We start from the raw sequence: 13401 nt of genomic DNA on the forward strand, positions 1-13401 counted from the left end.
TATCACAAAAGAGAAGTAGGTTTAATTTTCTTGAAAAACATGCAAGCAAGAGTGTTTGTGCTATAATCATTCACAAACCATGTGTCACATGAGTACTTTCATCCAAGTCTCAATTCCCAGTTCAAGTTGTACAAATACCACAATTTATTCAAATTCCCTCCAGAGACTAAAATCAGTGTATATTTTGGAAAAGGCAAAAGTTTTGGAAAAATTGCATATTTCTGTAAACTTCTGCAAATTTCCCACCTGGCTTCTATTTGATTTACTCAAATATTGTGTCTGTGCAGAATGTGCAGTGATTGCAAATGTGAATGTGAACTGAGCAAAGGATAAGTAGTAATATTATGGATGTGCAAGGAATCAGATAGGATAGTGGCAATACAGTGGGTTTTTATGGGGTGCCTCCTCCCTTCATTTCTGGTTCACCATCTTTGCGCTGGCATTGACTCATCATGAGACAAGTCAAGCCAGCTCCTGGACTTCCACCCATATACTGAGACGTGGGCTGAGCTTTCTTTCAAATGATGAATAAATGTGGGCAAATACAAGGATTTGTGCAAATTTTTTGATGTTACACCAATTGCACAAATCACAGGATTTTGTGCAAACCTGCACCCAAAATCATTTGGGTCCAGTGTAATTTGTTCACATCAGCTGCTTACACACAAAGTGTTCTAGATTTATGTGCCTCTTTTTGATATCCAGTCCAGTTAAGGAGGACATTGGTGTGCATCCTTTTTGCTCAAAGACCAATTTTTGCAGCATCTTGGCCACTGCACTGAGCATATTTGTTCCTCAGGGTATAAATGATGGGATTGCGCAGGGGAGGGACCACAATGTGAAAGACAGCAATTTGCTTGTCATGATCTGGAGCTGTGTCTGACCAGGATTTCATATAAAGAGAGATAACTGTGCCATAGAATAAGGCAACTACTGCTAGATGAGAGGCACACGTGAAAAAAGTCTTGCTCCAGTCACAAGGAGACTGCATTTGTACCGTAGAAGAAAGAATGGGTTCATAGGACTCATCAGTCTCATTCTGCACCCTTGTTGATCTTGTCAATGGCAAGAAGAAAGGCAAAAACATGCTGGTAGTTTCTCAGGAACATGCTGCAACATCATTGCCATGTGGTCTTAAGTCTTGACGTCAGAGGTCCATCTGCTCTACAGCTTGCTTTTTCATTTGCCTATCTGGCTATTCCCACACTATAGAAAAATCTTTCACACACAAATGATAGTGAAGGTGGTTTCATTTCAGCACAGCCTTTTCTGTTCCCATTGTCCCATAGGACAACCAACTTCACCTCCCCTCCATTTTCCACAGCTTCTATTTATTTTTTTATTTTTTTATTAAAACATTTTTATGCCGCCCCATTCGCCGAAGCCTCGGGGCGGCTTACAATAATAGATAAAACCAATAAGTTAAAATATACATATAAAATAATCATAATAATTTAAAACACACATTATAAAATAAGCCGCCCTGGCCAGATAAAATTCAGTTGTATTAGCATTTAAAATGTTGCTTAAATAAAAAGGTCTTTGGCTGGCACCGAAAAACAAATAACGACGGCGCCAGGCGGACCTCTCTGGGGAGCGCATTCCATAACTTAGGCGCCACCGCTGAGAAAGCCCTTCTCTGAGTAGCCACCCTCCTAATTTCTCTCATGGAGGGCTCCCGGAGAAGGGCCTCTCCCGCTGATCTCAGGGGGTGACTGGGCAAATATGGATGTAAGCGCTCCTTCTAGCCTTGCTGAGACAGCCCACCTTGCACTTAAACATTGTGTGTGAAGAGAGGGAGTGTGCTAGTCCAGCTCCCTCCCTCTTCTCTCCATACAATCCTCCAAAGCAGCTTCAGAGTCATCAACAGCAATGCAACAGCACTGTTCTTTCTCTGCAGCATGCAACCCAACAGAAAGGAAAAGGATGGGGAGGGAGAAGGAAAAAGGACAAGAAAATAAACTCATGGCACCTGCAGGCAACTTCCTATGTGCGTTCATGTCTGGAGCAGCAGTGCCAGCTGGGACCTGCTGCCACCCTCACCCAGAGTAAAACCAGCCCACTCTGTTCAGTCCCCAAATGCTCCCGGTTCCATGGGGATGATTGGCTTAGGCTCTCCCTTGAGTCTGTCATGTTGGGCTTCCTTGAAGCCCACCCATGTCCTTTAGGGGAGCACAACTGTATTGTTAGTGGTGCTCAACACTCTGAAAGCAACCTGGGTGTTGAAACAAAGTAACATGACTCAGAACATGGTGTGCCACCTGGTGAACCTTCCCTCCTTCCCCCTAAAGAACACAACCTAAATCCAAATAAGGTGGATTTAGAAAGTATTGAGGAAAGACTGAGTCAAATATACAGAAAAGGGAAAAGGCTGACCAGATTTGAAGCACTCACCAATAAATGGTTTATTTTCACTTTCGGTGCACAAGCAATACACAGTTCAAAGCAGCAAATCAGAAGCAAACAACGAATGAAGGGGGAAAAGATGAGCTAGTTAGCAAAGCCCTGTGCTAAGCTGCCTACCTGGTTCCTTGTGGTCCGACTATGTCTGTAGCAAAGTTCTCCTGATGCCAATGCCAGGGCTTCCCGTTAGTTTGAGGGGATAATGACACCAGGACACTTGTATCGGAGAAGCAATCCCTTCTAGGCCTGTTTCATTCTCCCTTAATTCTGGGGAGATTTTCTCCTAGCATCTGTGTTGGAAGAAAAAGACCACCACCACCACACACAAACATCCCTTTTTAGTGGAGCATCTCTGGGAGTATCAAAAGATCTCATGTATGTTGATTGTCCAGGAATGGCTATCTGAGGTGCTGAGGTGGAGGAAAGAAGATTCCTAATACTCCAGTTCCTGGACAATTTGCCATTGCATAGATTGCTGAAGTGGTGGTGATGCTTGGCTGACACAGTGCTGGGCCAGGTCTTCTGCATCAGAAGGGCAGCATCAAGTAGCCTGCTTAAGCAGAGAGCTGCAACTGATTGCAAAGTGGAGGTTTCTGTTGCTTGGATTTGGGTTCAATGGAGTCCGGATAGTCTGAGTGGGGGAGTCCAGGCTGAATGTAACACCCCTTCCTCAAAAATTGTGGGGGACAAGGGATATGGCCTGGTTCCTCCCTCCATGTTCTGCCTAGAAACATGTGGCAACACCTATATTGCTTCTATCATATGGACCTGCAAAATCCAATGGTTATACTTCAGGCTTCCTTCTTCAGGTAGCTTACATCCCCTCATTTATCTTTGACCAGGTATGGTGCCAGCCAGGTATGAGAACCAGTGGGGTTTCAGCACCACTTCCAGATCCTCTGCCTGGCATCCCTCTTCCTGGCCTTCTGCTTTTCCATCAGTCACTGCTGGGCTATTTCCACAGTTTCCTTTATGGAGGTGTGATCTGCTAAGTCCTTGATCTGCTACCTCCCAAAATTATTTCAAATGAAGTGGCTTCCAGACTATGCATTTGATATCCCTGTCATAGTTCAATGCTCTAGGGCTTCTATAAAGCAGCCAAGGCAGTTGCATTAACTTGAAAACAAGTCATTTTGTTCCCTTTGGATGCTCCCAACACCATATCTTTTCAGATAAGTATTTTGTTTCCAGCCAGCTCTGCTCATGAAATGCCTACCATGTGCATGGCCTACCATGTGCATCTTTCAACACCTTCATGAATGTTGCCACCTCCTGTGGAAACCCTTTCCATACCCTTGGAGTCCTAACTGTCAGGAAGTACTTTCTGGCATCCAAAATGAACCTTGGTTCCCTGAGCTTTGCTCCATTGGAATGTGCCTTGCCCTCCTCCACATGGGAAAACAGGGAAAATACAGGGGAAATAATCTGTGGGTCACTGTTTTGGTATCCATAGTGTCACCTCTCTATTAGCTGAGGTAGTGCTTTTCAAAATTATTTACTAAACCTAGTAGAATTATTTACTAGGTTCATGGAAATGAAAGAACAGTCAGCATGAATGGGTTCTCCAAGCCCTCCTGACAATCATGGAAAGGTGGATGCTCACACTGGATAATGCAATGGATTGAGCACCATATAAAGCCTTCAGTGTTTGAAGAGTAGAAAAACAACTTTACCTTCAAACATCTGCATAGAAGGTGCAAGAGAGAAACTGTTCCAAGTCTCTGTTGAAACACTTGTACTTCTTGCTAAGAAGTGTGCCGAATTGTCTCTCAGGCCACCAGTGCACTATTTGGGAAAATAAATGCAAGAAAAAAGCACTAGAAACCAAAATGGGGAAGAAATAGATCACCATCCTAAAAATCCCAGGCTGCCCTTCCCAGGTTGGGTGAAATTCCAGATTCAGCCTTAGTCAAGATGACCAGATGACAAGATGTGACATTGGCCAGGAGATCATCTGCACAGGTAAGGCTGATGCATCAAGAGTATCTTTCCCACATGTATCAGATGCCTCTACCCTGAAACAGACTGCCTGGAGTATTTTAGGAGACTTAGCAAAATAAACAATGAGGGGAACAGATTAAATATGTCTTTCACATATACTGGGTGGGCTATGGATGTGCACTCTACATTGGCATCTTTTTTTACAACCTTTGTGATATTTCATTGACTAGAGCCTACTCAACATGGCAGGTGACTCTCCAGCTGCTTCAATGATTTCCTGTTTGTTTCTGGAAATAAATTGTAGCCAACAAATACTGTTATGATTTGAAATCAAGCAATTTGAGCCACTATATTCTCCATATGAACCAGACCAAGTTCAAAGAAATGTCAATCCTATGGAATACAGAACTGCCCCACAGAATACTAAGATCTCTTCTTCCTAGCTAACTGCTCCCTGGTGTTCAGCTCAGGCCTCACCATGATAATGTAGATCTTGGGGAGGAATATAAAACCCAGTAAGCCAGCACCGGAGGCCAGGATGGAGAAGACCTCCACTGCAACCATGTACTTGCCCTTGGTGCTCAGGTAGGTGGGCACAAAGGACACCCACACACTGCAGAAGACCAGCATGCTGAAGGTGATCAGCTTGGCTTCATTGAAAGTATCAGGCAACTTCCTGGCAAAGAAAGCCACCGTGAAGCTGATGATGGCAAGGAACCCCATGTAGAGAAGCACAATGTAGAACATGCTGTCCGAGCCCTCATTGCATTGAATTATGATTGCATCCACCTGGGAGTGCATGTCCAACTCTTTGAAGGGGGGAGAAATTGACAGCCACACAACACAGATGCCAGCTTGAATGAGTGAAGAGAGAACAATGACAGATGCTGCCAGTCTCTTCCCCACCCATTTCCTCATGCTGTTTCCAGGCTTAGTGGCCATGAAGGCCATCACCACCGTGATGGTCTTTGCTAACACACAGGACACAGCAATGGAGAAGACAAGGCCAAAAACAGTTTGCCTCAGAAGGCAGGTCACCTTCCCAGGCTTCCCAATGAACAAGAAGGAGCAAAGAAAGCAGAGCAGCAGGGAGGACAACAAGGTGCATGTGATGCTTCTGTTGTTGGCCTTGACAATGGGGGTGTCCCAGTGCAGTCTGAAGCTCACAAGCAGGACTACTGTGGCTGCTGAAAGGACAAGAGCTGAGGACAACAAAACTACTCCCAAAGGCTCCTCATAGGACAGGTAGCTTATTCCTTTAGGAGTACACTGGTTCTGCTCCTCGTTCGGATACTCATCTTTCAGACACATCTTACACTGGTCTGCATCTGTAGGTAGGAAGCACAGTCTCAGCACTTTCAGAAGTCACAAAACTTCATTTTTACAGCATGAGATACTCTTCTAAATCACTCTGGATTCCTTCACTTACCCATCTGGGTTGAAATCCTCCCTTGGGGGCATACTTGGCAATCGTAGCAGCACACCGGCTTCCCTTCCTGGATGGCCATGCTTTGCCCAGGGTGGCAGCTCTCCGTGCACCTGGACCTGGGCATTGTCTAAGAGAGAGATAGAAGAAGAGCTTGTCTGTTGGAATGGCTCCAATCCAGCTGCTTCATGTTCTTTTGCACTCAGAAGACCTGTCAGGCTTTCAGCTCAGGACAGATGCCCTTTAACAAGGAGAAAAACAGCCTACTGAGGAATTAGCTCCTGACACTCTCCACTGGGGGCCCAGAGCCTCTACCTAAAGTCAGCCACCTCAACAGTGACAACCAGGGGGCCACAGTCTTTTTTTGTGCAGTCTCCAAAATTTCTCCTTGCCTCAACTCAATGCACTTGGCATGTGGTTCTTTTCCCTGAAGAAATGTGCTAGCTTTCTTCTGTTATCTTTGATAAGTCTCAGATTTCTCACAGGGAGATAGGACTGCCTTTGAGATGAGCATCTGGGCCAGAAAGTTAATGCTAAGTGCTCAGATCTTAGTAGCGAGAGATGGGTCATCAAACAACAAGATCAGATTTTTCTTTCATATTGCAAACATTTTCATCAGAGTATTTTAGTCAAAATCTGAGTTTACAAGAGCTGAGTAGGGCTGTTATGGGCAGCACATTTGGGAAGACCTTCAGTCCAACATTCTGCAGAAGTCAGAGCTAAACTGACAGCACCTAACAACAAGTAAAATACATCAAGCAATTTATTTTCCCCATGCCTTAACAGTTGTACAGTTACTGTATAATTATAAGAATAGGGAAAATTGAGAAATAATTATCAGATACACATATATTTATTTCTCATGGCAATAATCTTAAAAAATCAATGACACTCTGAAACATCAGAGAAATTAAGAGTTTGTCACAGAATTACAAAGGACACAAAGAAAAGGAAAACAAAAAGAGTGTCCTTTGCTCAAATGGTGGTAGAAAAATACAATATGGAAATAAATTCTTGCACACATGCATGCATACATGATTCTGTCTCTTTGTATATATGTGATATGTATCTGAATCAGGAGTGGCCTGATGAACTAGCCACAGCTGTGTGGCTGGGGAGATTCATTCTGGTTTCAGACGCCTCACTGAGCAGATCAGAAAACCTGCCGCGGCTGTTCCAGGGCCTCTGGGATACAAAGAGCCAAGATCGCAGGGAGCAACCAACCAAAATGAATGAACAGGGAATATAAGGAGCAGTTTGGTAGCAATGTTTGGCAGGGAAGGTCAAGGTGGAGGATGGTACTGGGTTTTATTCTGAGTTGCTCTTTTCATTTTTAAACTTTTTTTCTCTTTGCTTCTGTATTCCACTAGTTTCCACCCCTCCATTTTCCCCCCTTGAAACATTCTCCCTTTTACTGGTAGGGGTGTGTTGTCAACCTTCAGGGGAGACAGGAGAAGGCACCTGTTATCTTATGCCCTTTCTTTTTTGCTGCAGTCATCAGATTAGTGGGAAAAATCCTGGTGATGAGTAGGACAAGAGAGATTAGGTGCTGTTTCAGACATTTTGCCTAGGTCACCCATCAGATGTAGCCACAGGAAATATATATTGTGAATATCCCACAAGCTTCTTAACCCTCATCTAGTACAATTGCTCTTTGTACTGGGCTAAGAGCTCTGGAGAAATATTAGTTTCAGGGACATTCTGGTAGCATCTCAGCACCTTTGCAACACTGAAAATGAAGAAGTGGCCCGCTGTCCCATGTGCATATGTGAAGCTCAGAATTTGGCCAATGTCCTGAAAGCAAAACATGGCATTGAACTCCAATGCTCCATGCTTGCATTGGACAAATTTACTGCTTGCCACCAGTATTTGTATTGATAGGGAATGGTAGCAGGTCACAGAAGAAGAATTAGAGTGAAGTCTGAGGAAGGACATTTTTGACCGTGGCTTCCAACTCCTCTCTGATTTTAGGCAGGTGATCTGATTTAAGCAATGGAGAAGGGGATCTGCTGGCCATGCCTTCCTTCCTCCCTCATTTCTATCTCACCGGTCCCACATAGAGCTTCCCCTGCATGGATTCAATTGGGATCTTGCAAGAGAGGTTAGAGACACACTGTGATCAGGGCTCCTTGCTTCTCTCCCTGTCAGCACAAAGGCAAATCAGCTTGACATGGGCAGAGGACAAGCTTTTCATGTATAAAATGAAGCAATGGAGATTCCATTGTCTCCATTCCTTCTAACCCTAAAGGTCTGGTCCTCCTTTTATGTCAAGCAGTCATATTAATGTTTGTGTTCACATTCTACATCCCTGTGGACATGATGTAGTATCAGGCATTCAAGATATCAGGATCCTATGCTGATGAGAGATATACAGGAATAAATCATGCTGATGACATGCAGATGATGATGTTGATGATGATGAACCTTTCTACCTGATTAAACTTGTGATTCCATACAACGGCACTTCCATTGATGCTGAATCCATCCTCTGCAGTAGCCCCTGGGTGCATCCTTCCAACCAGGACTCTGTGGAATGACTCATTGGGGAAGGTGACCAAGTTGATGAGATCGTATCCTACAGACAGCTCCCCATTCTCACCAAAAATGATGTCTTCTCCAGCACTATTATTGAAGTGGATGCTCCTCAGAAAGGAGTGAAGCTGGATTGGAGGAGAAAAAATGCTTAGAATATATCATTGTCATGAGAAAGGTCTCTTCATCACCACAACACCCTTCTTCAACACATGGTCAGTCAGTGGAAACCCTACCTGTGACTATATCATGCATATGTATGTAAACATCCTGATCCAAAACCCCTGCATTCCACCTTCAGATATGCCATTTGAAAAGGAACCCATTCAAATTCTGGGTGACTATTCAAACTCTGTGCTACCATACATTCAGTGGTGCACACCTTCTCAGCCTCCACAGACCAGAGAATCTTAGGACAGGATTGAAGAGCTGCAGAAAATAGAGAACAGCCAATTGCAGGGAGAGTGGTGGGAAAACGATAGTCAAGGATGGTATCTTATGCCAGAGTCTATTCATGCAATCTGTCGAAGCTCAAGAAGTCTCATACTAGCCCTGCTCATTCAGCATGTGAATACGCATGGTTCTGAGAATCAAGTCCTGCTCAATCACTCATCCCAAATCTGAACATTATAGAAGGGAAGCTGGGATGATGAGGTTATCTAAAGTGGGACTAGAACTCAGATCTCCTGAAACCCAGTGCCTCATTTTTAACCACTGTGCCACATCAGCTCTCACCAAAACCATTTACTAGAATACTTGCAAGTATAGATAAGTCAGCCTTTTCCAGATTGGGAACCACACCTGGGCCACCTGGGGGAAACAGGAATCTTGACGACTACACCACATGGAAAAGAGACACAGTACAACTGCTAGGCATTCTGAAACTGAATGGAAGAGTCAAACTTGGTACAGCACTTCAGCACCATTTATCTTCTTCCCCTTTGCATGTTCACTTGGATAATGCAAATTCCCCCAGCCCATTCCTTTTCCTTAAAAGTAAGCAAAATATCCTATCAGGATTGAGAAGATGGCCCTCACAGGAAGCTGAGATCCCATCCTCCCACTCTGGGTCTCAGCCTGAAGGATCAAAGGAAAGCACAGGGGCATGGAGGGTAAGCTATGGGCAAGTGCAGTCTCTCACTTTGCACAACATCATTCTTGATTGCAGTCCACATCTCCAAAAGCATCTGCCTTCCCTTTCAGGTTCCTGGCTTGAGCCAACATCCAAAGTTTTTCTATCCAAGATTTGTGTTCTGTTCACTAGATTTCCATGTCATGGTTGTCTAGAGAAGGTCCTGATCCCACTCCCTGCTTTCCCCTTTTGTCTTGCTCTCTCTTTCTGTCTTTTTTTTAAGAGCATGGAACTAGGGGGTATTGAAAGAAAACTGCTGAAATAATCAAAAGTTTGTGACCTCTGAGATGGTTAACTTATAAATTAAAGAAAGCAAGAGAAAAGAGATTAATATTTAAGTTGAAATATGGAGAAGGACAACTACAGGTCCAAAGAGCATCAATAAAGAGAATAGTGGAATTCTTTTTTACAAAGCTATATCAAGCCAAAGAAATATCAACTGAGAAAATTCATGAATATATGCAAAAGGACAATTTACTGAAATTACCAGAGAAATTTCAAAAGATATTAAGTGAAGAAATAACAATGACAGAAGTAGCTGAAGTGATTAAGAGACAAAACAATGACAAAACCCCTGGCCTGGACGGATTACCAGCACAGTATTATAAATGTTTTGAAGAAATTTTATCTACATCTCTGAAGGATATATGTAATGCTGTATTGTCAGACACTTATACACCAAATACTTGGATCAAGGCAAATATTGCTTTAATCCCGAAAGAAGATATGTACTTGACACAGATCCAAAACTACGGACCAATATCACTTTTGAATGTGGACTATAACATTTTTTCTTCTGTAATGGCAGAAAGGTTGAAGAAATTTTTAATAGGCTTTATACATGTAGATCAAAATGGCTTTTTACCAGAGAGACAAATCAGAGACAACGTGAGGATCATCCTGGATATCTTAGAGTATTATGAAGTACATTCTGAAAAATCAATGGCGCTATTGTTTCTAGATGTGCACAAGGCTTTTGACAATGCTAACTGGCAATCTATGAAATAGCAATTAGGACAAATGGAATTTGGTGAAAAATGTATAAACACAATAACAAGTATCTAAGAAAAACAGACTGCTAGTGTAATAGTCAATGGAGAATTTAGAGAGACAATAGACATTCAAAAGGGCACAAGACAAGGATGTCCCTTATCGCCATTGTTATTCATACTGACCTTAGATGTTTTAAACAGAAGTGTTAGAGAAAATATGGACATTAAAGGCACTAGAATCAGAAATGAAGGCAACAAACTCCAAGCATTTGCAGATGACTTAGTCTTTATTTTAGAAGACCCTTTTAACAATTCCTAAACTTTTTTAAAAAATAGAAGACTATGGTGAAGTTACTGGAATGAAAATAGAGAAAAGACTAAGCTTTTAGTTAAAAACCTTTCACTGAAGCAAAAAACCACTTTGATGCAACAAGTAGATCTTCAAATAGTTAAAAAGGTTAAATATTTGGGAATTTCCTTAACAGCTAGATGCACTACATTGAAAGAAGATAATCATGTTAAATTATTTAAGGAGATTAAGAGCAATTTAGAAAAATGGGCTAATTTACAATTATCACTTCTGGGAATAATAGCTAGAGTTAAAATGAATATATTACCTAAGGTTTTGTTCTTGTTCCAAACAATTCCTATAAAAATTGATAAAATGTTTTTTGATTATTTAAATACACAAATTTGGAGATTTATATGGCAAAAGAAGAAATCAAGGATTAAGTTAAAGATGTTCCAGGAGGCTAAAGGGACTGGGGGCTTTTGTCTTCCTGATCGGTTGTTGCATTATCAAGCATGTGTTTTAATGTGGTTAAAAGAATGAATAACTTTAAGAAACAAAAGAATTTTATATTTTGAAGGACATGATTTACAAATGGGATGGCATGCTTTTATGTGGTATGAGAAATGTAAGACACATGGTTATTTTCTAAACCATTATATTAGGAACTCATTGATGTCATTCTGGGAAAAATTAAAGATAAAACTTTATTCTAAGATGTTGAGATGGCTTTCTCCTATGGAAGCCCTTGTATAGCCAAATGCTTTGCACTTTAGCATGATTGTGAGGTATGATGATATCCTAGATAATGATGGAAAACTGAAACCAAATCAAGAATTACAGGAACAGAGCAATGATCTTTCTTGGTGGCACCAGGTGCAAATACAATCGAGATATGCTAAAGATTATAGAATGTATGGTTTTTATAAGGAACAAACAATGTTTGACCAAACAATCTTAAAATCAGATGAAAGAATGATTAAAAGATTATATAATTTTCTCTTGGATATGAAAATGGAAGATGAACAAGTTAAGGAAACTATGATAACATGGGCACAAAATGTCAGATATAATATTGAACTACAGAAATGGAAGAATCTGTGGGAAGGAAATAATAAAGATAACTTTAGCAACTTCATATAAGAAAAATCTTTATAAAATGTTTTATAGATGGTATTTGTTGCCGAATAGATTAGCAAAAATGTTTCCAAATATGTCAAACATATGTTGGAAATGCAAACAAAAACCTGGTACATTTTATCATATGAGGTGGACTTGTGTTATGGCAAAAATTACTGGGTTGGAATACATAAATGGCTTGAGGAAATGGTACAAAAACCTTTAAAATTCAAACCTGTAGTATTTCTATTAGGCATCATTCATGATGATTTTGATAAAGTATATATTTGATCTTACACATAATTACTGCGATGAGGATTGTATTTGCTCAATTTTGGAGGAATGAAGAACAACTGACCAAAGAGCTGATTCTAAAAAAGATTCTGGACTGTGCAGAAATGAATAGACTGACTCTGTCATTGAAGGAGAAAGAAGATACATACTTCTATCAAAATTGGAATCTTTTTCATCATTAGTCAGCAAAATGGGACTATATGTAGAATTGAATATGGTTATTAATTTTAACCAGAATAGGATGTGGACCCAGTATGTCCGATGCCTCAGGAATAATTTTTGTTCTTAGTTTGAACCTGTAGAGAAAATAATAAAAAATTTGAAAACGAAAAAAAAAGCTTGTGACCCCTCATCAGTTAGGGAGGAATATGTGTTTGGGATTTTATGAATTTAGAGGAAGATATATCTCTCTTTCAAATTCCTAGAGATCAAAGGCAGTGAATAAAATGTCTGCCATCTTTCTGGAAGTGATTTAAGTGGATTCAGACATGCAAGCTTATGCAAAATAAATCTCTTAGTCCATACAATGTCACAAATCTTTGTGTGTTTTTGCTGCTTCTGCTCCTGCTGTTGTTCTTGCAGGAAATGAATATTTCCACCAAATGAAATATTTCTGCAGCAGGTATATGATGCTGAATGGAGGTCCCATTTCACAAAAGGCATAACTTATTCATGATATTAATCTGCTGAGATGGCTTTCAAAGTTAAAAGCATGAAGATCCCACCCACATCTTCCCTTCCTTCATCATTCCAGGAAGAGAATGAAATCCTCTTTCCACTAGAGCCTAGAAAGTGACATCAGCTAAGAGGATTTTCCTTCTTTTGGTGAATGATTGAGCCACTTCCTTCATTTTTTATTGCTCATACAAAAGATGCCATGCTGTGTTGCTTGGTTTTGTGGTTTGTGCAAAGGTGTAATTACCTGCCAGGCCTTAATTTGGGTGAGGTTCCACCCTGGCCCAACTCTTCTTGCATTGTGTTTGACCCTCATGGAAGCCATGGCATGAAGAGCATGGGCGATCATATAGGCAGCATTGTAGACATTGTAGCTCTGGCCAGACATGCCCATTTCAAACACAGATCCTGGAAGGCTCCCCAGCTTCTCCTTCCCTGTGCACATCTCCAGGTTTCTGGGGTAAAAATTCTCTTCAGGGAATAAACACTGAAATGCAGTGAACCAGAAAAAATTGATGACAGAAATATTTAACTGATATGGATTTAGAGTCTCCAGACAGTCCTGAAATCCTGGCACCACATTTGAGTGGAGTCTAAA

At 41.3% G+C, this 13401-nt stretch overlaps 1 protein-coding gene across 1 annotated transcript; it reads right to left on the bottom strand.

Annotated features, from left to right (window-relative positions):
* Window positions 1-4767: 4767 nt before the first annotated feature.
* On the bottom strand, window positions 4768-5897 carry LOC123021786 (vomeronasal type-2 receptor 26-like). Its single transcript, XM_044426856.1, has 2 exons — window positions 5774-5897; window positions 4768-5672 (listed from the first exon to the last, which is right to left on the bottom strand). The coding sequence occupies exons 1-2, from the start codon at window positions 5895-5897 to the stop codon at window positions 4768-4770; spliced, it is 1029 nt and encodes a 342-aa protein (XP_044282791.1).
* Window positions 5898-13401: the final 7504 nt, after the last annotated feature.

This window comes from Varanus komodoensis, unplaced genomic scaffold, assembly GCF_004798865.1.
Source record: "Varanus komodoensis strain SLA01 unplaced genomic scaffold, ASM479886v1 scaffold188, whole genome shotgun sequence".
NCBI lineage: Eukaryota > Metazoa > Chordata > Lepidosauria > Squamata > Varanidae > Varanus > Varanus komodoensis.